Source organism: Equus asinus, chromosome 12 (genome assembly GCF_041296235.1).
Source record: "Equus asinus isolate D_3611 breed Donkey chromosome 12, EquAss-T2T_v2, whole genome shotgun sequence".
Taxonomy (NCBI): domain Eukaryota; kingdom Metazoa; phylum Chordata; class Mammalia; order Perissodactyla; family Equidae; genus Equus; species Equus asinus.
This window is the reverse complement of record NC_091801.1, coordinates 75207311-75229893: the sequence shown is the minus strand read 5'-3', so window position 1 is coordinate 75229893 and position 22583 is coordinate 75207311. Positions and strand designations below refer to the sequence as shown.

The 22583-nt window shown below is 41.2% G+C and overlaps 1 protein-coding gene across 5 annotated transcripts in view; it reads right to left on the bottom strand.

Annotated features, from left to right (window-relative positions):
- EFR3A (EFR3 homolog A) overlaps window positions 1–18811 on the bottom strand; it is a 103499-nt gene extending 84688 nt beyond the window's left edge. For 2 of the 5 annotated variants that reach the window (XM_070481611.1, XM_044781180.2), the window contains exons 1-2: window positions 18559–18784; window positions 7152–7202 (exon numbers count right to left, since the gene is read on the bottom strand). Coding sequence is in view for 2 of the 5 variants with exons in the window: in XM_044781180.2 (XP_044637115.1) it covers window positions 7152–7202; window positions 18559–18568 (61 nt within the window). In the remaining 3 variants the exon portion in view is untranslated. Of the gene's footprint in view, window positions 1–6896; window positions 7015–7151; window positions 7203–18558 lie in introns of all 5 variants that reach the window. The other 3 variants (XM_070481610.1, XM_014831319.3, XM_014831323.3) reach the window with 3 other exon arrangements.
- Window positions 18812–22583: the final 3772 nt, after the last annotated feature.

Below are 22583 nucleotides of genomic sequence, written 5' to 3'. Positions count from 1 at the left end.
GGTTTTTTTGGGTTTTGTTTTTTTTGTTTTTTGCTGAGGAAGAGCAGCCCTGAGCTAACATCTGTTGCCAATCTTCTTCACTTTTTTTTTGAGGAAGATTAGCCCTCAGCTAACATCTGTGCCAATCTTCCTCTTCTTTACATGTGGGTTGCTACCACAGCGTGACTGACAAGTGATATAGGTCTGCTACTGGGATCCAAACCCACAAACCTGGGCCACCAAAGCAGAATGTGCCGTACTTAACCACCATATCATGGGGCCAGCCCCTTTCATTAATATAATTAGATGTATATTAATGTTCTTTCTGAATATATAAAATTGAGGGTGGTGTGTGGAAATGACTCCTATAGTATAAAAAACTAATGATCATACTTTGGTAATAAATAACCTCTACATCTGTCCTTAGCTCTCATGCGAAACAATCTAACAAACATTCCTTTCATGGCCCAGGAAGGGGTACCTGAACAGCACCTCTAAGCAGGACGGCAATCACAGTAACATAAGTCAATGGGGACTTAGAACACAAGTTAAACGTCAAAAATGTTAATCGTTGTGCTGCAGGTTTAGATTTTTATACTCAAAGTAGGAACAAACATACTAAATCTACCCAGGATAATTTCAAAATGTATTTCATTCATCTACACTTACTACTGTTTCCACTACTTTTTCATTCAAAGGACACTGCTTCCTCACAGAAGCTGAAGGTACCGGTGGTTTCTAAGAAGCAGTTCTTCCCACACTGCATGCTGGCAAAGAAGCTCAAGGAGGGGACAGGACCTCCGTCAGCTAACGGAGGCTGTGACTGGTTCTCACTTTCATGCTTTGATACTTCCTTTTGAAATTAACTTGCCGTGCAGGTAACAAGAAAGTCTGCTGAAGGTCTTGGTAAAGAAAAACTTTATACTAAAATCAGATGAATGTTCAAAGTTCAAACCTAGACTCATAATAACAGCCTTTTATTCCTCCTCAGAAGTTGTCTAAACGTGGCATTTCCAATTTGCAAAAGTAAAAAAAAAACAAAAAACAACCAACTGACATTTTCCAGATGCCTTTGAAAAAGCTGTGAAGTTTATATAAGGCAAAATGAACACAGAAAGAATGAGTATGAAACATTTTAGTGAATGTCAGAAATATACTGAGAATATATTTGGAAAAGATGATGAATATAGAAGCTACAATTAAGACAATTTATAAGATAGTTCATTCAGATCATACCTACCAAAACCCAAATCACTTATTTTACAAAATATACATGATTAATTTAACAGCTTCTTTTAGCTATACACATACACACACATTTATTTAAAGATTTAAAAAGTGAAGTCAGTGGGGCTGGCCCAGTGGCTTAGTGGTTAAGTTCATGCACTCTGCTTTCGTGGCCCAGGATTCGCAGGTCCAGATCCGGGTCGCAGACCTATGCACTGCTCATCAAGCCATGCTGTGGTGGTGTCCCACATGGAAAAAAAACAAAGGAAGACTGCCACAGATGTTACCTCAGTGACAATCTTCCTCAAGCAAAAAGAGGAAGATTAGCAACAGATGTTAGTTCAGGGCCAATCTTCCTCACCAAAAAAAAAAAGCTAGGAAAAAAAGTGACATCAGTTATACTTTCCAAAATAAAGATCTTCCCAATTTATTTACACTGCACTGATAGGCTTGGAGGTGAATCTGGGCATAATCTCTACCTTTTTAGCCTTACTTCCCAAATAAATCATAACATCTTTCACAACAAAAACTGTGCACACTCACAGCTCTCAAATCAAGCCCCAAACTTCTTCATTCTCATGCATTTGCTCATACTATTCTATCTGTATAGAATACCCTGTCTTTATAAAAAGTGGGATAGATAATATGCAACCAGTAGTGAGATAAAACTCATTCCAATTACAAAAGGCTCCTAGAAATGAAATCTATTTTAAGTTATAAAATAGTAGCTTCAACAATTTCAAACATATTAACACTGAGTTGGTAAAGAAAGCATGAGACAAAAGAAACTTTAAAAAGAAACTGCAGGGGGCCAGCCCGGTGGCTGAGTGGTTAAGTGTGCACACTCTGCTTTGGCGGCCCAGGGTTTCACCAGTTCAGATCCTGGGCGTGGACATGGCACCGCTCATCAAGCCATGCTGAGGCGGCATCCCACATGTCATAACTAGAAGGACCCACAACTAAAAATATACAACTATGTACTGGGGAGCTTTGGGGAGAAAAAAGGAAAAATAAAATCTTTGAAAAAAAAAAAAAGAAATTGCAACAAACTTTGGAAACAGAAGGACAAAGAGTCAAAAATGAAGCATGCTTCTGTACCTGGATAAGCAGGTTAAGACTCAAGACAGCAGGAGAGTTCTGAGCTGTCAGGCTCAAGTACATTCATTTGTGGTAAAAGAGTAGTCCGTTTACTAGTCAGGAAAATTTGGAGGATTAAAGAGAAAAGTTAAAAGTAAAGCCAATTTTTTAAAACAACGGACAAACATTGTATGTTGAACTGTGCTCCCCAAAAAGATATGCTGAAGTCCTAACCCCAGTACCTGTGAACGTGACTTTATTTAGAAACAGAGTTTTCGCACACTAATCAAGTTAAAATGACGTTATACTGGATTAGGGTGGGCCCTTGACCCAATGACTGGTATCCTTATAAAGAAAGATATGGAGACACACAGGGAAGAAGGCCATGTGAAGGCAGGAAGAGATCAGAGTTATGCTGCCACAGACAAGAAACTCTAACGGTTGCCAGCAACCACCAGAGCTAGAAGAGGCGAGGAAGGACTGCCCACCTGAGCATGGTGGGAGCACAGCCCTGCCCACACCTCGATTGAACTGCCCACCTGAGCATGGTGGGAGCACAGCCCTGCCCACACCTCGACTGAGGACTTCCAGCTTCCAGAACTGTGAGAATATCTCTTGTCTTAAGCCATCCAGTTTGTGGTATCTTGTTACAGCAGCCTTGGGAAGGTAATACAAGACTTCACATACCAGCCCAGTAAATTCTCTATTTACTAGATATGCACCACTCCCGAAATCAGTTCAAATGCCATAATGACTTCAAGTCAGCCTCCAAAGAATTCAATTTATTCCTTGATATCCAGTCATTCAAACTCAAACATTCTGTCCCCATCCCAATAGTAACATACAAAATAACTGAAACATGAAAAGAACAAATTTTTGCTCAATTCTACCAACTTTCTTCAAGTGCTATATATACTTCACTTAAGTTCAGGTAAATTAATATGTGGTCTTACTACAAGAAACAGTGACTATGCCATCAGTTTACATCAAAGTTTAATAAATTCTTTAATTTGTACTATTTAAGTACTATTAAAATAGTATGCTCTTAGAAACGGAAATGTTGTAAGTAAAACATCTGTTTCACTTTCAGGTCTCATATATCTATTATCATGTGTTAAAGTCCTAATTCCTGGTGCCTCACAACGTGACCTTATTTAGAGACAGGGTCTGCAGAGGTAATTAAGACGGGATGAAGTCATTAGAGTGGGCCCTAATCCAAGATGACTGATATCCTTATAAAAAGGGGAATTTAGAGACAGACACAGACTCCCTATGAACACGAAGTTGGTCATGTACAAGCCAGTTAGAGAGGCCTGGAACACACCCTTCCCTCACAGCCCTCAGAAGAAACCCACTCTGCCAACACCTTGATTTCAAACTTCAGACCTCCAGAACTGTGAGGCAATAAATGTCTGCTGTTTAAACCACTCAGTTTGTGGTACTTGGCTATAGCAGCCCTAGCAAACTAACACAACATCAAATACTAAACGCAAATTCCACAAGGCACAAATTCTGGTTTCACAGATACAGCGCAAGACACAGCAGAAAACCAGAAGACCTACAAACGGCAGCAGGACCTAGTCCACCCCAGGAATTCCCTGCTCTAACTATTCCTCATCTGCCAGTCTGATTCTTTCAAAACGCACTCAACAAATATTTCAGTCTCTACCACATTCCAGATTTGATCTTACTTAATGCTCATAGCAACTCTATGAGGTAGGTATCAACATTTACAGGTTACAAATAAGGAATGAGAACGGTGAAAGTAATTTGTCCAAGGAACACAACTGGAAGTGGGGGGTCCAGTTAAGAGCCTGTGCTCCTAACAGTGTATATCTTGTGCTGTCTTCCTAAGATGCTTTTTTTTTTTTTAAGTAATCTGAACTGTTTGCTTTGGAGACTAAAGCAACATAGTCAAAATATTATCCAGGTGCCAAAAAATTCTATTGTTACCACAGCTCTCCACAGCTCTCCAGAGGGACAAAAATCAAGTCAGATGGCAGAGAATGGAGAAGTGACACCCTGCCTGAGAATCTGTCAAACGACAAAACTTCCCACTTACAGAAATTATCTTCTTTTCTGATTACAGGATACTCTGAGCTTTAAAATGTTCCTAAGAACACAAGAACATACATGAAAAGAAAAACCAGGAGCCTCTGTTACACTGAGAGCACCTCCCCAAAAGGTTGTGGTAAATTCCCAGCATACCAGACAACAAGCAAGAGCCGCGTGGAGCACTCGACCGTTGGGAAAAGGGGGTGAGAACTCCATTACTTTACAGTCTCACAGCCAAGTAACAACTGCTGTCTAGGATCTCTCAAAGCTTTCCCATCCATTGTGCACTGTGAGTTTCAGCTTACAACAACAAAATATTCTGGCAGAAGTGTCCCAAAACTAACAAGGAATATAATGGAAGCGTTTTTATGTAAGCTTTCACAAAATCCTAGCAGCAAATCCATACTTTAAGCAAGTTCAAGTTTTGAAGCTACAGCCCATTTTTACTTACTAATGAAAAAGCAGGAATCCTGTGCTTTCTTACAATTTGAGCATGCAGAGGAAAAAGTCCAGTTAACTCTCCCACAAATTAAAACACTTGTATTGTGATTATGGCAACCTGATACTAGATGATTTCAGATTTTTAAACTTAAAAATAACTATGTATAGTTTAAAAATCCCGAGATAAAAATATCTTCTTTACAATTAAGAGATTAAAAAGAACTAGAATTTCAGAATCTTGCCACTCAGTATCTTTAATTTTAGCAAGTCTCCTAATAATTCTTGAATTGTGAGTCCTACTGAATCAAAACCTAGGGGAAGGAAAGGTGGAGCATCTGGGAATTCACATTTATAATCAATGGCTCAGGTAATTCCTAGGATTTTTGTTTTACATCAAAAGTCTTTCCATATACATAGAACAGGTAAATTTTATGGTATGCAAATTATATCTCAATGAAGTTTTTTTTTTTTTTTAAAGATTTTATTTTTTTCCTTTTTCTCCCCAAAGCCCCCCGGTACATAGTTGTATATTCCTAGTTGTGGGTCCTTCCAGTTGTGGCATGTGGGACGCCGCCTCAGCGTGGCTTGATGAGTGGTGCCATGTCCATGCCCAGGATTCGAACCAATGAAACACTGGGCCGCCTTCAGCGGAGCGTGCAAACTTAACCACTCGGCCACGGGGCCAGCCCCCCAAAGAAGCTGTTTTTAAAAATCAATTCTCTCCTTCAGTATACTTATTGTGACCTTAGTATGTTTTTGCAATACTAAGGTCACAGTTTAAAACTCTACCACTACCCCATTGTCCACAATGAAAATCTGGATATGAAAAAAAGGGTGGGGTTTTCTGCAGTTTTTTAGCTACCCTCTTAAGAAAAAAATTTCTGCTTAAACAAACTAAGGCACTATGGTCTAGGAAAACAAACGCTCATATCAATCGATATGAATTTCTCACTATTATGAGCATAAAGAATCCACCAAAGGCAATGACTAGGATCTTTCTCAGTTAACCAGGATGGTTTGAGTTATTTTTAATTAAAAACTCTCTCAATATTTCACAAGTAAGATATGAGTTATTTCAGGCAAAATTCAAAACAGCATTGAAATTCTCCAACTACTTCAATTTTAACAAATTTTTATTTCCTTAGAGTAACAAAAGTGTTAAATCTGTGGGGGTGTTTGTAACTTTCAACATTATTTTTAGAACAAATACATTTAATACACCACCAGCATCGATTCTTCTTATAGATTTCACAACACCCACAGTGTCTATGCCATATGTTAAAGATTTTCATCTGAATTGAGATGATTTTCTGATTAAATAGTAAGGAAAAGATAGGTAGCACTCTAATTATATATCTAAACAGAATGTATAATTTATTTCTGTATCCAACGTTTGAAGATGGCAAAATATAACACAGGACATGCTGAACAGGCCTAGCTAAGTAAAACGTTAAAAATATATATTTTAAGCTACTAATTCCCCTTCAAGGTTCAGTGCTTGATATAGTCTCCCCAAACTTCTGACTAAAGCACAGAGACGTCACATTTTGTATTCACCCCTACATGAGATTTTGGTAACACAGAGTCAAAGGCCTAAGACTTCTTTAAATTTTCAAGCATTCTTTTATTAATTTATTACACATACACTATAGTGACAGTATACACAACTGATTTTTATCTTAATCAAAACTCTAAGAAGGCAATGTAATCTTTTCTAATCAATATTTTTAAACGAATCATAAACCAAAACCTGATGCTACCATAAGATTTCAGTGCATTACTAAATTTTCCGCAGGTTCAAAGGTAAGATTTACTATTACTACTGTATGGAACGAAAAAAAAAACCACAGCAATTTTCTGTGGTATTATACACAAAGAGAGAACCTAGAACTCTCTATACATTTGTAGCATTCATTTTATTACTGAAACTATAAAAACTTATTCATTCCTTAAAATTAAAAATGATCAATAAAAATTATCTCATTTTTATGCAAATACTCAGATTATTTAGCAAGTTGAATTATAGTGAAATTTTAGATAAAAAAAATTAAAAATAATGGGATCAACTGCCATTCCAGCAAAAGCTCAGCAGCCAAATCAGACCTTATCATACTCACCCCTCCCTAATGTTTTTGGAACCACTGGATACAAAGTTTTAAAACTGTTCAGCCCTTAACCAGCATGTCGTTGTACCTTATCAGGGCAGACAACAAAAAGGGCATCAATATCTCCATGCTGCTGAAAGAGGGAACAGAGCCTGTGTACAGCGTTACACTGAATAAATACGCAGACAACAATGGAAAAGGAGGGAAAAAGGAGGGGTATTAGCCGCGTAGGGTGAGAACATCATGCTGGACCCCCAAAGAACTCACTGATGCTCTCAGGTGACAGCTGGAGTCTCCAAACGCCTCTCAGTTCTCTGTCTGAAAGAAAGCAGTTATTCCTCAGCAAGTTTACATAGGCATTCTATCCGCAGCCGGCAAATCACTTCTTTTCACAAATACACTCAGTTCTTTCACAAATACACATAATAATGAGACTCAGAAGACAACAATGGGAGGATAAGCTACTAATAGTTCAGTTCCATACAAAATATTTTAGATGACATACAAGAGGCTGCCCTAATCCTACTTGCAAACTGCACAATTAAGCATGTCTACCCAGGAATTATAGAACAGCTTACATCCTCTCAACCAAGTATAATTTGACAATCTCTTCCCCAGCCAGGAAGCAATGACAAGACAGTTAAGGACACAAGTACAGGATAGTACATACATGGTAAGACACAAGATCATCTTTAAGTCCCAAAGCTTTAAAATAAGATTTTTTCCTAGCACTTTGTGAATTATCATTGTCATAGCATCAGATCAAACAGTAAGACACACTCCAGCTTTTTTTTCTTTTTCTTACTATACTGGAATGTTTCAAATGCTACTATAAACAAACGGACTGCCCTTTGAGTCTTACATGGTTCTTGTGCAAGCATTTGTTGCAATGTTGTTTGTTTTAAGAATGCCCTACCTGCTCCCTTTTTGATTCCTTTGCCTTTTCAATCGTTAAATGGACATGCTCCTCAAGGATCTGCCCTCAGCCTGTTTACTCTTTACGATCTATCCTTTAGTAATTTCATCCACTGTAACTCCTACAAATGTACCCTGAATGTCGTCCTTAAGGCACCACACATTTATCATACCCTAAAACGGACACACTTTCCATCTCAGTTCCCCCAAACTGTTCTTCCTCCACAAAGTCCCTGTATTAAACCAGAGCAGTTCGCCTAAAGGATCAAGCCTGGAACTTGGGAGTGAATCCTGACTCCAACTTCTCCCTCAAGCCCTCATCCGATTAATCCTAACAATTGTACTTCCCCACCAGTATTCAGATTTGTCCACTGCAATCCATCCCATTGCGTCACCCAAGTCCAAAGCTCAGCAGACCACTGTACTTTAATAACCTCTAACTGCTCTCCATCCAACCTCTGTGTTTCCATAACAACCTTTTTCTCTTTTAGTAATCTGAGTCACTCTACAAACATACACTGAATGTATACCATGGGCCAACCACTATATCAAAAGCAATGTATACAGCAGTAAAGGAAACAGGTATAGATGCTTGTAAAGTTCCCTGTCTGGTCAGTGTAATTATGTGCTCGGCACTTGTCTTCCCCACTAGACTAAATTTCATGAGAGCAGGGAAGACATCCATCATGATGCCTGTACGTCCAGTATGAGGCTACTGCTATATCCTGGCGTCTATAATAACAGACACATTGTAGGTGCTGAATAAATATGTGTGGATTAAAAGACAAAATTACCAAACATATATATGTGCGTGTGTGTGTGTGTATGTATGTATGTATGTGTCTATGTACATACACACACAGCCTTGAAGTCCTCACCTTCCCCAGCAACAATGACTGACTTCAACTGGCTGCTGGTGATTTCCATTTGTACGACTCACCTCATTTTCCCAAAATCCGCAGTTCTCCTACGACGACTCAGGCTTATGATGCCATCTTCTACTCATCTTCCCCTTGCAGACTCTCCTCCAAACTCCACGGCACCATTCTTAGGGTGCCTGCCATTTCCTTCTTTGTGATATAGCCACCTACACAAGGTTCTGTAAACTTTTTTTTTTTTGGAGGAAGATTAGCCCTCAGCTAACTACTGCCAGTCCTCCTCTCTTTGCTGAGGAAGCCTGGCTCTGAGCTAACATCTGTGCCCATCTTCCTATAGTTTATACGTGGGACGCCTACCACAGCATGGCTGCCAAGCAGTGCCATGTCCGCACCCGGGATCCGAACCAGCGAACCCCGGGCCGCCGAGAAGCGGAACGTGCAAACCTAACCGCTGCGCCACCAGGCCGGCCCCGGTTCTGTAAACTTTTTAGAGCTAGGCACTGCTTTACTCACCTCTATATTCCCCACCTAGCAGTGCCTTGCACATGTAGGCACCAAAATAACTTGCTGAATGAATGAATCCCTAAAAGAATTCCAACAAGAAAGGCTGAAAGAGAACATTCACGACTCCAAGAGCATAGTGACAGCATCTATGACTGAAGGACTACAAGGACAGACTGGAGATTAGAGCAAAACAGGGAAAACACTATCAGCTAAATGGCTTTGGTTTCTGCCTCTAGGTTCCTAAGATTTTGATTCTAAAACATCTTATGTTATTGTCAGAGGGTATATTCTCATTTCTAAGACTACAAATGTCCACCTTTTTAAAAGTAGCCAACATTACTTTCCTACTGAAATTGAATGCAGAATCCCACCAATAAAACAAACAAAAACAGAGCTCTACTCCAGCTGAACGTGGGACGGGGAGAAGGGCCCGTCTGCTCAGCTTCTTCAGCACTGTCTCCACCAACGGTCCTTAGTATACTTCCATGGAAGATATTCTGAAACTTTGGCTCTAAAGGGAAGTGATGCTTCCTCTGTGCCACCCTCCAACATGGATCAAGAACAACATGGAATCCTCAGGCATTAACAACGAGAATCCTGTGCCAGGGAATGGAGCTTTTATAAAGGTAATATAAATAGAACTGACCTGGGGCAGACATCCATGTTTCTTCCATCACTGTCTTGAACCTGAACTGTTTCCTTTTACGAAGGAGGTACAGTAAGACAAATCTAGGGCAACTTCCCAAAGGTGCTCCCATCCTTGGAAGACCAAACAAAGAACCAGGACGGAAGCAAGAGAAAAGGCGGCATGGCGTAGATAAGTCACTAAAGTCTGTTTCTAATCTGAGCTGTGAACTGAGGACACTGGACCTCTAAAAGTTCATATAGTCCAGTCCAGCTAAGAGAATAGGAGAGATCCCTAGAAACTTAGACCCAAAATCTCAGCTCTTACACATCTGCCTGGGGTGCCCTCTCTGCAGATGCCCTTCTGGAACCAAGTACAGCAGATGGTAACAGTCCAAGAAGCAACTATCCTGTCCTGACAACATGCTGATTCTAATAACATGTTCATAAACTATTTCTACCTCTAAAGCACAATTACATAAATTCTAGTGCATCTAAATATCCCTAAAAGGTATGGTCATTTTCCATTTAATGGTTCAAATAGCTAGTAAAAATACTTATACTAAGTTCATAAATCAATTTAAGTCAGATGCCATAAATGGGGTATTCCTGTCAACTTCCAGGCCAGTCCTTTAGCCTAGCACAGTACCTTTTGCAAAGTTTATGAGGTCCCAGGAATTGACAACGGCAAACTTGAACATCTTACATTTCATTTTCTCTGCCCAGCAGGAGTGAGAGCCATTTAAGATTAAGCGCAACCATTGCACAGAGAGCTTTGTAGCAAATTGCCAAGACAGCTGTTCAAAAAGCTAATTAAATAGCAGGGGTGTGAAGAACACTTAGGATTATCCAGAAAACTACTGCAGGAGAAATACCCTCGAGTTCAGGTAATGAAAAGAAAAAGGTACAGCTAAATAACTCACCAACTAAGAATAAAAACAAAAATAATGGCATTTAGGAGGACAGAAGTCCTCATGAAGACTGTAGAGCAAAAGGTTTAATGCCTAATTTTAGAATACAGCAAACTGTTGATTCAGAAGTACAATGAAAAAAGCCTGAGTAGTGATTCCTTCTTTAATAAAATTTAGAATCATGCTATCTAATAGTACCTAAAGTTAGACAGCAGTAAATAAATATGCAAAAGGGAGAATATGATAGCCTACACGCAACCTACAAAAGGTACTATGCTAGGCTAAAGGACTGGCCTGGAAGAGGAAAAATAAGCGTAGCTCCTGCTTGCCTTACAGCATATGTGAGAGTAGGCTCATTTCAAGAACTGAACCAACCCCGCAAATACGAACAATAAGAGAATTTTGACAGGTGTGACATATTAATCATAGGAGGAACTGCCAACATTCATTTTATGATCATACTTCCCTAGAATTGCGTTCATTCCACAACACACAATCATTCCAAAAGAAAAAAGAAGACACCTACAAATTCCCAATAAGTTGAAAGCCACACACAATGATTCATCTCAACCTTTCAGGTTTTCAAGATTGAAACTACCACTTAATAAATCAGAAATTATTTCTTCCTCCTTTCAGAATAAAATGCCAATAACAAGAAAAAAAGCCCCATTATTTTACTTGCTATTCAAAAACAATGTAACTCACCAACCATTGCTCAGTCACTCACAGAATTTTACATTTCCTAGCATATGATAGCAACAGCAATCAGACAGCAAATGAACTGTTTTACCAAGCCATATATATGGTCAACACTATTTGATCAGTTACTCAAAACTCTTTTCTATGCGCTAAAGGAAGAACCAGTTCACGGCAACATTTTAATGTTTCATTTCTGGTTTTTGAAAGAACTATGAAAATTTTGAAAAAATTATGTTAAAGCTGTAAAAAATCAAGTATCTTTTTCTGATGGAAGAACATATGCTAACTGTAGGAAATCTGGAAAACACAAATTATAGAGAAGAAAATAAAAATAATTCAGAATCCCAGCACCTTCATAAGTATCATATTTAATGGTTGCATGTTATTTTGTTTTAAGAATATTCCATATTCAATTTGTACCACTGCCCCATTATTGGATACTGAGGTTTCTGGGTTTTCACTATTTCATAAATATTACTGTGATAGACATCTCGCTGCAGTCTATGTTTTTAATAATTTCTTTAGGATAGATTCCCAAAAGTGAAATTACTGAGTAAATGTGTATAAGCATTATTAGAGCACTTGATAAAATACTGCCAAATTACTTTCTAAAAATGTTGCACCAATTAAAACTTCTTCCTTTTCTACTGAACCTCACTGCCTTTGCCTGTTATATTGTTAAAAAGTCTTTGGTGATCTGAAAATCCAAAAATGATTTCAGCTTTTAATGAGCATTTCTTTACTAATGAAATTGAACCATTTCCCCAAAAATCTTCATCAGCCTTTTGTACTGAGATTTTTATAAGCATAGGTGTGTACTTTAACCACATAGGATTGGTGGTGTTTTGCTTTCTGATTTCTATAAATTCTGCAAATATTGATTTTTTTATATTTGATATTAACTTTGAATCCTTCTTCAAATCTTTGGCCACAGATTTTTATAACACTTCTACCCCATACCTTTCTACCTCCTATGAAAGCAGTATGAAGATGTAGTTGTGAGAACACCCACCCGGTATTCAGATGACCTGGGTTCTAGCAGCACACCATTACCCAGCTGGTTGGCGCACAACCAGCTTAGTTTGACCATCCTCTTAACGACTGGACTAAATGTTCTTTTCAGCTACAAAATTCAATTCGATTTCATTTTTCCATCTCCTAAGTTTCTTTTCTGGTAATCTTACAATTCTCAAATTAACTCTCCTCATAGACGCCGAATTTAAAAGAGCCTTACTGAATATCCATCTATACTATAACTCAAAGATTTCTGTTGGCTAGCAGAGAGGTAAGAAAGAACAATGAAAAGCATGTAACAAATTAGGGGGCAAACTTAAAAAGTCAATGAAATAAGCCACTAGAATGGCATATTTTTGGCATATAATGATATTCTCCCACAACCTGAATTACAAAGCTGTGGTCAAAGAACAACTGCCACTCTGTTGATCTCCATTTTTCCAGGGGACACATCTCAGTGTACCTTTGAATCGCTTGAAACTACATGCAAAACTCCGTGTGAAAAATCTGCATTTCTCTGGGGAAGGATAACCTTGGCTTCACCAACAGGACTGATGGAACGACCTGACTCTCAACACGGCTCATTTTGCAAAAACAGTTAAGGACCCCTAACCTGGACAAACAGCTCGTGTCTTACCTACTGGTCTACCGTTTCCTCCTTAAAGGGGAAGAGCAGGCACACTGGGATTTTCTGTGCCTTTCTCCCCATTTCTGAGAATGTCAAGGACGGGTTTCCTTCGATTACTATCAATAAAACTTTTTTACTACCACTAAAGGATAAAGGGGTACTCACTTCTTACACAGGGGCTCCTCCAAAGAAGACAGTTACTGATATATAAAAATGGAGTTTGTAACAGAACTAGTGTTCATACAGACACTGTATGATTCAGAAGTACAACAAAAATACCTAAGTAGTGATTCTTTCTTTAATAAAATTTGGAATCATGCTGCCTAATAATACCTAAAGGTAGACAGCAGTAAATAAACATGCAAAAGGGAGAATAAGATAGACTACATGGAATAAGATTCGTTCACTGCGATCCATCCCATTCCTACAGAAACACTGCAAATGATAACTAGATCATCCCATACCAAAGTTGAGCTATGTAATGGGTAAAAGGTGCTTTCTCCTAAGAACTAGTACCTGCATTTGACTCAGGAAAAAAGGGCCTCTGCCTCCCCAAACACAAATGACTTTCTCCTTTTACAGGGACGCGTGGGCTGGGCCGGGGCCGGAGAGGTGATACGGAAAATCACAGCCTGGAAACCCAGAGAAAGATGGCTGCAGCTGTTTTTGTTTAAAGTTGCTCACCCCAAAGCACTCAGTGGGAGTCTAGGCAGACTGAGTTCCCCAGCCGAGGGTCAGACAAGACCCTGCCCTGACCCAAGAGATCACAGCTGACCGGGTCAGGGGGCAGATTCCTCGAGCCTCCAGTTTGAGAAGGCAATCTCTGGGGAGCAGGCTGCAGGGACCCTGATTGGAAACCTGGGGCACAGCCTGATCTACGTCTAAATATTTGACCAATGATTCTCAACTTAGGGACAATTTTGCCCATTAGGGGACACTTGGCAATGTTTTGAGACATTTTTGATTGTCACAACTTTGGGGAACAAGGAGATTTACTATTAGCTTCTAGTGGGTAGAGGCCAGAGATGCTGCTAAACATCCTACAACGCACAAGACTGCCCTCTACCTCCCAAACCAAAAATTATCCCACCCGAGACAGCAACAGAACAAAGTCTGAGAAACCCTGATGTAGACTATGATTTGCAGTCTTTGTATTCTTATCTCAGGCCTCGCAAATGTTACAGGCAGGTCAGCTAAGAATCTGACTATAAATTACAAAACTTTTATAACACTGTTTTTATGGAAAAAAGTTATTTCAGGTTATGGTATCCGAAGAATAACTTCTCTGACTCCAGTTAAGATTCAACCATTCATTTATTCAACATTTACCAAGCACCTATTATGTCATCAGGCACAGTGAAAGCAAAAGTGACAGTGTTAAAACAAACTGATAGATGACTGTAGATCCAACTCCTGCCTGGCTCAGAGCAGTACAGCATGAAAAGAGAAGTGGGACTCTGAAGTCAGACCCACCAACTCCAACCCAGCTCTACCACTTACTGTCATTAGGCATGTTACTTAACTTCTCTGAACTTCGATCTCTCCATTTCTATAACAGGTCAAATAGGGCCTCCCTCCAAGTGGGAGACAACTAAATAAGATAACTCATGTAAAGCACAAAGTGAACTACCTGGCACACAACCAATATTCAATAATTAACTCCTATTACTAGTGGCATATTTTCAGCTTTTATAATGTAACCAGTAAGTTGGAAACTGCTAGTATGCCTATAAAATAGACAGTCACTGTAACAGTGAAAGCGACAACTTGAACACACTTTTAGTCAAGTTAATTGCATAGCATATAAAATCCTTCAAATTCTGACTCCCATCTCCTTCTCCAGCCTTATCTCCCACCACCTACATCACCCTCAAGGCAGCCCTACGTCCCCACGAGTGGGGACAGATTGAAAGATGAGATCTGGTAGTAACCAAAACAGTGTCAAGCTAAAGGTCACTGTGAGAAAGAAAATTCTTCAGCTGTGACTTTGGCAGTATACACAGGTGCTGAGAGGAAGGGGGGGCGGAGAAGATAGAATGAATGAACACAAAAGGCTCACAAGCCAGTAATAGGTCAAGCTTGCTTGTAATGTGTTTCTAATTGGAAACACTTCAACCAGCATCCTTCTTTCACTTCACAATTCATCTATATTCTGTACTTCTTTCTTAAGAATGGACTGAAAAATAAGTCAAATATAATCAGCCTCATCAACGGGAAAAAACCAAACATGGAATGACCACGTTACCACAACCTAACAAATCTGGACAGATATCAATGCCAATATCCAAATGAAAAAAGAAAGTATTAACCACAAATAACTACTGAAAGCAAAGTTTAACAGCAAACAATGGTTAAGAGTTTCAGTTTCCCCTAGCCAATAACAATAACTTTTCATATAAAATAAAAGAGCTTATTTTCCTGGACTTGTTTTGAGGCTAGTTATCTGTCAACTGAGAGAGCCCCTTTCATATAAGTAGTTTAGTAAAAAAGTTGAAGTCTATGTCTATATGACCAAGCACCTGCTTAGAACACCAGTGAAATCCCCAGCCTTCTTTGCCCAGATTCCTAAAATAAGACAGAAGCAAAGGCAAAAATGTTAAATTTTCTTGTAAGATAACACGTCTGATTTAAGTTTTGGCCAAGCTTACTTTTGTATTAGTGTAACTCCAGGGGGAAAAAAACGTTATCAACTTACTGCTAAGAAAAACTAAACGTTAGCTATGCTCATCGTGGTTACGAATTACAGGGATCTGTGTTCAAGTCCTGGTTCTACGCCATGTGCAACCTTAGTCAAGTTACTGCAAGTCACTGAGTCTCGGGCTCCTGATATGCAAAATGAAATAAAATAAAATGATTGGATTAAGAAGCTTTAACATTTCTTCTACTCAAATTATGATTCAGGGTTTGAAAAGCTTTAAGATCAAAATGTTTCTTAATGGTCTTTTGAATGGAGGAGGATGAAATAAAAGCCTTTAGAGAAATGATGTGTCAAATTACAGGTTTGTAGGTTTGAAAAGATCATTTAGTGAAACAGTCTTGAAATCTGTGCTTAGTGAATGTTGCAAATTACTAGCTGAATATAGAGTGACACAACCACAGAACTGTTCCTGTGTCACAGCCGCTTCCTGTCAGGCACCCTTCCAGGTAGCTGCTTTCTGAAACAGTCTATGGCTCTCCAAAACAACTCCAATGAAGCCACTATTACCATTCACCAGATATGTCACTGCTTAGCCTTCAGGGGTATATCATACTCCAGCGGATTCTACTTATTAACACCAGTGTCAATGACTGAGAGTATCAATATTCCAAACAAGCAACTAAACAGCAATAGTAGAATAATTCCATGACTTGGAGCAAAGGTCACTTTTGGAATTATACAGTCTGAGAGACCCTAGTGATCATCTCCAACAACACTTTACAGAAAAGCCTTATATTTATTTCCCTAAACCCTTAAGGATTAACTGGCTGAGCTTGTACATGAGCCTCTTAACTCATCTGACATTAAAAAAAAAAAAAAGCTTAGTTTATTTGGAGAGGATTTTCTTCCTAAAAACATCCCTAAAGAAGGAAATAATTGTGCTGTCTTTGCTTATGTATGTAACATGCTGGGAGTTTACTCTACAAGCAGAATTTCCAAGAGACTACTGCCCACTGCACTATCCCAGCAATTTTGGTGGTTGTGGCCACAAAAGGAGAGAGAAGGCGATGTGAACGCTACTGACCTCACACGGGTAACACCAGTTGGTACCACACTTCTATGAAATCACAGAAACTGAACCATAATAAATATTAACAACAATAATGAGAGATAAACATTTCACTCGCCTTCCAGTCAGGTCATGAAATCTGAATTCTTAACTATGCAAAACACAACACAGCGCATCTCTATGTCGTTTTGCATAGTAAATCACACATTTTAAAAGAAACAAATTTTCTATATCCACTCTGTGAAGCTAGATAACCTTAGAACACAACTAAAAACTTGTTTAATTTCACAGGATACTTATATTGCCATTTTACCAGTAAATTCCACTTGAAGTCTTAACTTTCAAGAAGAGGTGCCAATCTCCTCCCCTTCACTTTGAGAAAGTGAAAGATTACCACAGCGCTAATCTCAAATATTCACATAAACGTGAATTTAGAAATCATAAACTGACAATGATGAGAATGATGGTAATAATATTCCTCCGATCTAGAGGGATAAAATTAAAATATAAGATGCTGACATATTTACTGGATACAAAAATCCAAGACCATGAGTTAAGGACACACAGAACTGTGTTAAGAAAACAAAATCCACCTTACCCACACATTAAACAGGCAGTTAAAAGCAATCTTTACATCAAGATTATTTAAAGATTTGCCACAGCATTACATAAAACTTTCTAATGTCAGGAAATAATTCCTCTTTACCCACCTCTAGACAATATACGCATTTGAGGCTGACCTGAAAATCCAGTGTCCCACATGTCTACCAAAATAAGGACAGTCAGTAGGTGTTACGAATTCTAGGAAATATGAGCTAATTGGGAACACACTGACAAGTGTTTAAAGATTCTACAGTATGGAAAGAGAGCCCTACTTGAAAAGAATCTCAAATCAATCATCATTAAGCATAATCTCTCTGTCCAAGCTCAGGAGCTTCCTGAGTGTGCACAGAGCCATAGGGGCCACTGGGTTTAAAGTTACAGTGCGATTCTCTGGGTCGTTTAAAAATGGGTCATTCGTAGTACTGTAGTGTCTGGTTTGCGCAAATCGCCTCCAACGTCCAGTGATTGTCAAACTTTAGCATCCCTCAATAACACCTTGGACACTTATTAAACATGCAGATTCCAGGGCCCAAGCTCCGGAATCTTACTCAGTGTGTCTAGGGAGGGGCCCTAAAGCGGCATTTCTAATCAGCCGCCAGGTGAATCTGAAGCAGGTGGTTCAACAGCCACACTTCGGGGCATACAAGCCTAAACGTTCCCCAAAGAGCACCTTCTTCAACCACCGCGGACGTGTGGCAGACAAGGAGAAAGTCAAGGCTGCTGGGACTTCGGGCGCCGCAAGGACGGTCTCTGGGCCAGGTCCAGACCCCCTGGGCCGGCGCGTCCCACCAGGCGATGCCTGCCCCCGAGAAGGGGAGAAGGCAATGGCCATGGGACCGCAGTTACTGTCAGCATTTCCATAAAGTCCCACTTTGCTCCGCAGAGAGCTGGGGAAAGAGCTTGGACTTTGAAGTCCCACAGCTCCAGTTTACTACCACCTCTGCCACGTCCTCGCCGCGCGTCCTGAAGGTTCGGGCCTCAGTTTCCCCGTCTGTGCAGCGGGCACAGGCCACTCCCCCACCCCGGAAAGCCAAGCCGAAACGAAACTAACTCGGCCGGCCGAGGGCACTTCCTGGGTCACCCAGCCCAGCCCGCTGCCCCGGCGGACGACCCGGGAGGGCGCGCCCAGCAGCCCGCTGCCTCCCAACGCTCCTCCGCCAGGCCCGACCCGACCCTCGGCCGGCCACTCACGGGTAGGCATGGTGACCCCGAGCCGCGCTCGCCGCCGCACCAAGGCTCAGCGTGGCCGCGCGGGGCGCGCCGACGGCACCATGACGGGCTGGCGCCGGGCCACCGAGGCCCTGACCCGGCGAAGGGCAGAGCGGGAGGAGAGCGAGCGCCGACCCCACGGCCCACACCAGCGAACCAGCGACAGCGCCCACCGCCGGCCCCGCTCCGCGCCGGACGACGCCTGGGCGTCCCCACGCCCTGACGTCAGCACGTCGCCGGCGTCCGGGCCCCGCCCCCAAAGGGCGGCCGAGCTCCGCCCAGGAGCAGGCGGCGCGGGGCTGTTGGGGTGGGAGGGTCGGGACTGCAGGGCTCGTGGGGGTTGTGGGGAGTCCAGAGGCGTGGAGCAATTTCGGCCTTGCTCTTACTGTCACATCCTAGTGATCTGAGTCTTATGCGTTTCCATTCATCCTTATTCGAGGTGCATTAGCAATATTTGTTTCTTACGTTGAGTCATTTTATGACATTTGCGAGGGTTAGCAGGATTGCTTTGACTGTATTAAGCACCCGTAGGCTTTCTTTTATAAGCTATTGAGCTTGAAGTGCGTTCTGTCTTCTCTGAAAGCATGATTTATTTAGGGACGCATCGAGGTCGTTTTGGGTGATGGCTGCGCTTTTTCTTTTGAGAGGACAGAAAATGTAATTTCCTCTTGCTCTGCTGGTGACTTTGAAAGAGATTTTACGCCTCAGGAGTCAGTCTCTTCCAGAGAGGGCGGTTGTGTCCACTTGGCTGAGCCGCTTTTCTTGACTCTGTGAGTGTCATTAATAATTGATGTATCTAATATTGCCTCTGAGCTGAGCAGACACTTGGAGCCTAGACCATTCAGCAGCACGCGCGCACTTTGCTAGGCACTGTGGGCTGTGGACAGCCTGTCTGGAGAAAGAGAAGGAAGCCACAGAGGTCTAAAAAGGTGTTTCTCCAAGTGGCTCGGCATCTTTTTGTGGCTGAATTGCCTGGGAACCTGTTAGAAAGCAGATTCCTAGGTCTCCTAGCTAAACTTATCGAATCACACGAGAGGATAGTTCAAATAAATACGTAAATTTGAGGACCTTAGTCCTAGAGGGTAGTGTCATCATGCTGGTTAAGAAATGACATTGTGCAGTAGTGAAAAGAGAAAAGAAAGAAGATGAAGATAAGAGCCAGGAAGGGCTGGAGGGAAACTAGTCTTGAGATATACGTGGAAGAAAGCACGTTTTGAATTAAAGAGCTGGGGAGTCCTTAAAGAGGCTAGCATTGAGAGTGAGTCACAGATACTGGTAGGAGGAGAGTGTCTCTTGCTAAGGGCGAAGGTCAAACTACTAAGTACTTGGCCAACACTCACTTATCCTTCAGGGCACTGCTGCATATTTTCATCATCCACACCATCTTTCCTGTCTCCAGTTTTCTCCCCGTGACTTTCATGGTATCTTGATTTTCCTCCACTGTAGCACTTTTCCCTGGAATCCTAATTAAACTGCCATAGGTGCTTTTTTTTTTTTTTAAAGATTTTATTTTTTCCTTTTTCTCCCCAAAGCCCCTCCGGTACATAGTTGTATATTCTTCGTTGTGGGTCCTTCTAGTTGTGGCATGTGGGACGCTGCCTCAGCGTGGTTTGATGAGCAGTGCCATGTCCACGCCCAGGATTCGAACCAACGAAACACCGGGCCCCCTGCAGCGGAGCGCGCGAACTTAACCACTCGGCCCCGGGACCAGCCCCGTGCCATAGGTGCTTTTATTCCATCAGTGGACTATACACCTTTCAGAAAATGGCGAAAACCATATCCTGTTCATATTTATATATCACTACCTGGCACATGGTAGGGTGCTAGAGCATATTAATTTAATAACTATATAAATAAAGTACATATTTATTCAACGAATATGAAAACAAAACAGGTAAAATAGAACTAGTTAACAAACGGTACATCCAAGCTTGGACTTTGTCCTTTAAGAAACCATTCTAGGTTCTTTATGAGGACAGTAGCATTGAATTATCAGAAGCAGGGCTCTGCAGAGTGGACAGCATGGCAGAGAAACCTTAGAGGGGAGGCCTTGATAACTGATACAGAAGCGGGTGTTAGGTGCCTAGTCCTGGTGGTGGCTGTAGAAAAGAGCCGAACCTTACTACAGAAGAAGAATCCTTGGGATTTGTTGGCTGCTGACTTGAGAGCAAAAGAGAGGCATCTGTTAGTTATGTAACTCCATGGTTGGAATAAGGAAACCGACGGTGCTGGGAAAGCAGCAGCCAAGTTGGAAAGGAATGCTGTTTTAGGGAGGGTATGTAAAAAGAGGATATGAGTTTCTCTTTGACATTAAGCTTGAGAAGACGTCCAAGGGAGACATCCGAGTGAATAGATCTGAAGGCAGGCTGAGGCATCTCAAGGTGGGAAATTTGGGAATCTTTGGCTCAAGGACAGAAGCTGAAGCCAGGAATCAGAGAAAGCTTGCTGAGGGAGGATGTAAGCCAAAGAGACAGTCAGAGATAGAGGAGATTCAGAGGGCACAGTGCCCCAGAAGCCAAAGGAGGGTATGATTCCTAAGGACAGACATCTCTGCTTACATTAGTCAAAAAAGATGCAAATTCCAAAGACCTTGAGATAGTTTGGCCCATAATTTTTTTTTTTAATCCCCTTGGTCCTTTGGTTTTGCATTGTTGCCAGAAATAAAATCAGCCACCAGAGATGCTGAGAAAGGACAACTGAAAGTCGGGGGTAACAGGATAATTGTTGGATCACACATACCACACCTAAGTATTTTCCTAGTTTGTTCACATAGCTTGTGGTAACACTGTTACCATTCAGACCCTCTTTCCCTGTCGAATCCTCTGGATCAAGTTCTGCCTGTGCACCGATCCCCCGGGACTGATTCTGCCACCACCTTCTTTAGTGCTTGATCTAAGAGCATCTGCCTCTTCTGGACCACTTCTTATGTCCTGTCTTGCAAACGTCCTTCCCATCCCCTCTGTGCCCGTGCTCCTCTCTTGAAGCCAAATTTGGACTGGTTGGCACTGGGCTTATCCATCTCCCTCAGTCCCCACACTGCCCAGCCCTTGTCCTTGCACATGGTGTGTGGCCAACACAGAGCTGGGCCCCTAGATCCCTTTTCAAGAAAAGATGTCTGCCTGATAATATTGGTTACCATGATAGCAGAAAGCTCATTGTCAACATCTTAGAGTATTAGCCTTTAGCCCAAATTGCCTGAAATAGCTCTGCTTCCAGTTTAGTCCAATATTTGTTCCAGTTTCTAAATCAGGCACTGAGATAATTTTAATTAGCAGACATTTTAGTGTTCAAAGGTAATTGTCAGCAAATTTACAGTTTATGGTAAATAACTGCAAGGATATTTACTTGTCCCAAAAGTTTATTCCCAGAAGATCACGATGATGCAATTTGATGCTCTCATGGCTTAGCTTTCTTCCTCACTATATGTTTCTATCAATAAAATGTTTTTTTTGTTTCATGTCATTCCATTTGATTTCTGCCATTGCTTACTAGTGACTCAGGGCTTTCCAGTTCTTATGAGGCATAAAAAGCACTGACTTTGGACTTAGAAAACCTGAGTTTGAATCCTGCCTTTCCCCTTACCGGGCCTTTTAACAATCTTTGACCTCTCTGGACTTAATTTTCCTCGGTTTCAAAATCAAGAGGCATTCCCTGGTGCTACAACGTTCCATGAGTCTCCTCAAGGCAGCAGTTCTCAAACTTGAATGAATTTTGGAATTACCAGGGGAGCTTAAGAAATACCTGTGCCCAGATCCGACTCCCTAGATTCTGATGTAATTTGGTCTGCAGTGTGCTGGGTAGGGAGCTGGTTTAAACGCTCCCCAGGTGTTTCTGTGTGCAGCCAAGGTTGAGCTCCATTGCCTGGGGAAAGAGTTGAAGCCGGATGAGACTCCCATTCAGAGTCTAACACACCTTATGAGGCCATTTCTGTTGCCAGTTAGGCTTGTGCATTTTAAGATCACTGCACTCTGGATTCGAGAGTAATTTTCGTGCTCCTATGCCAGCCA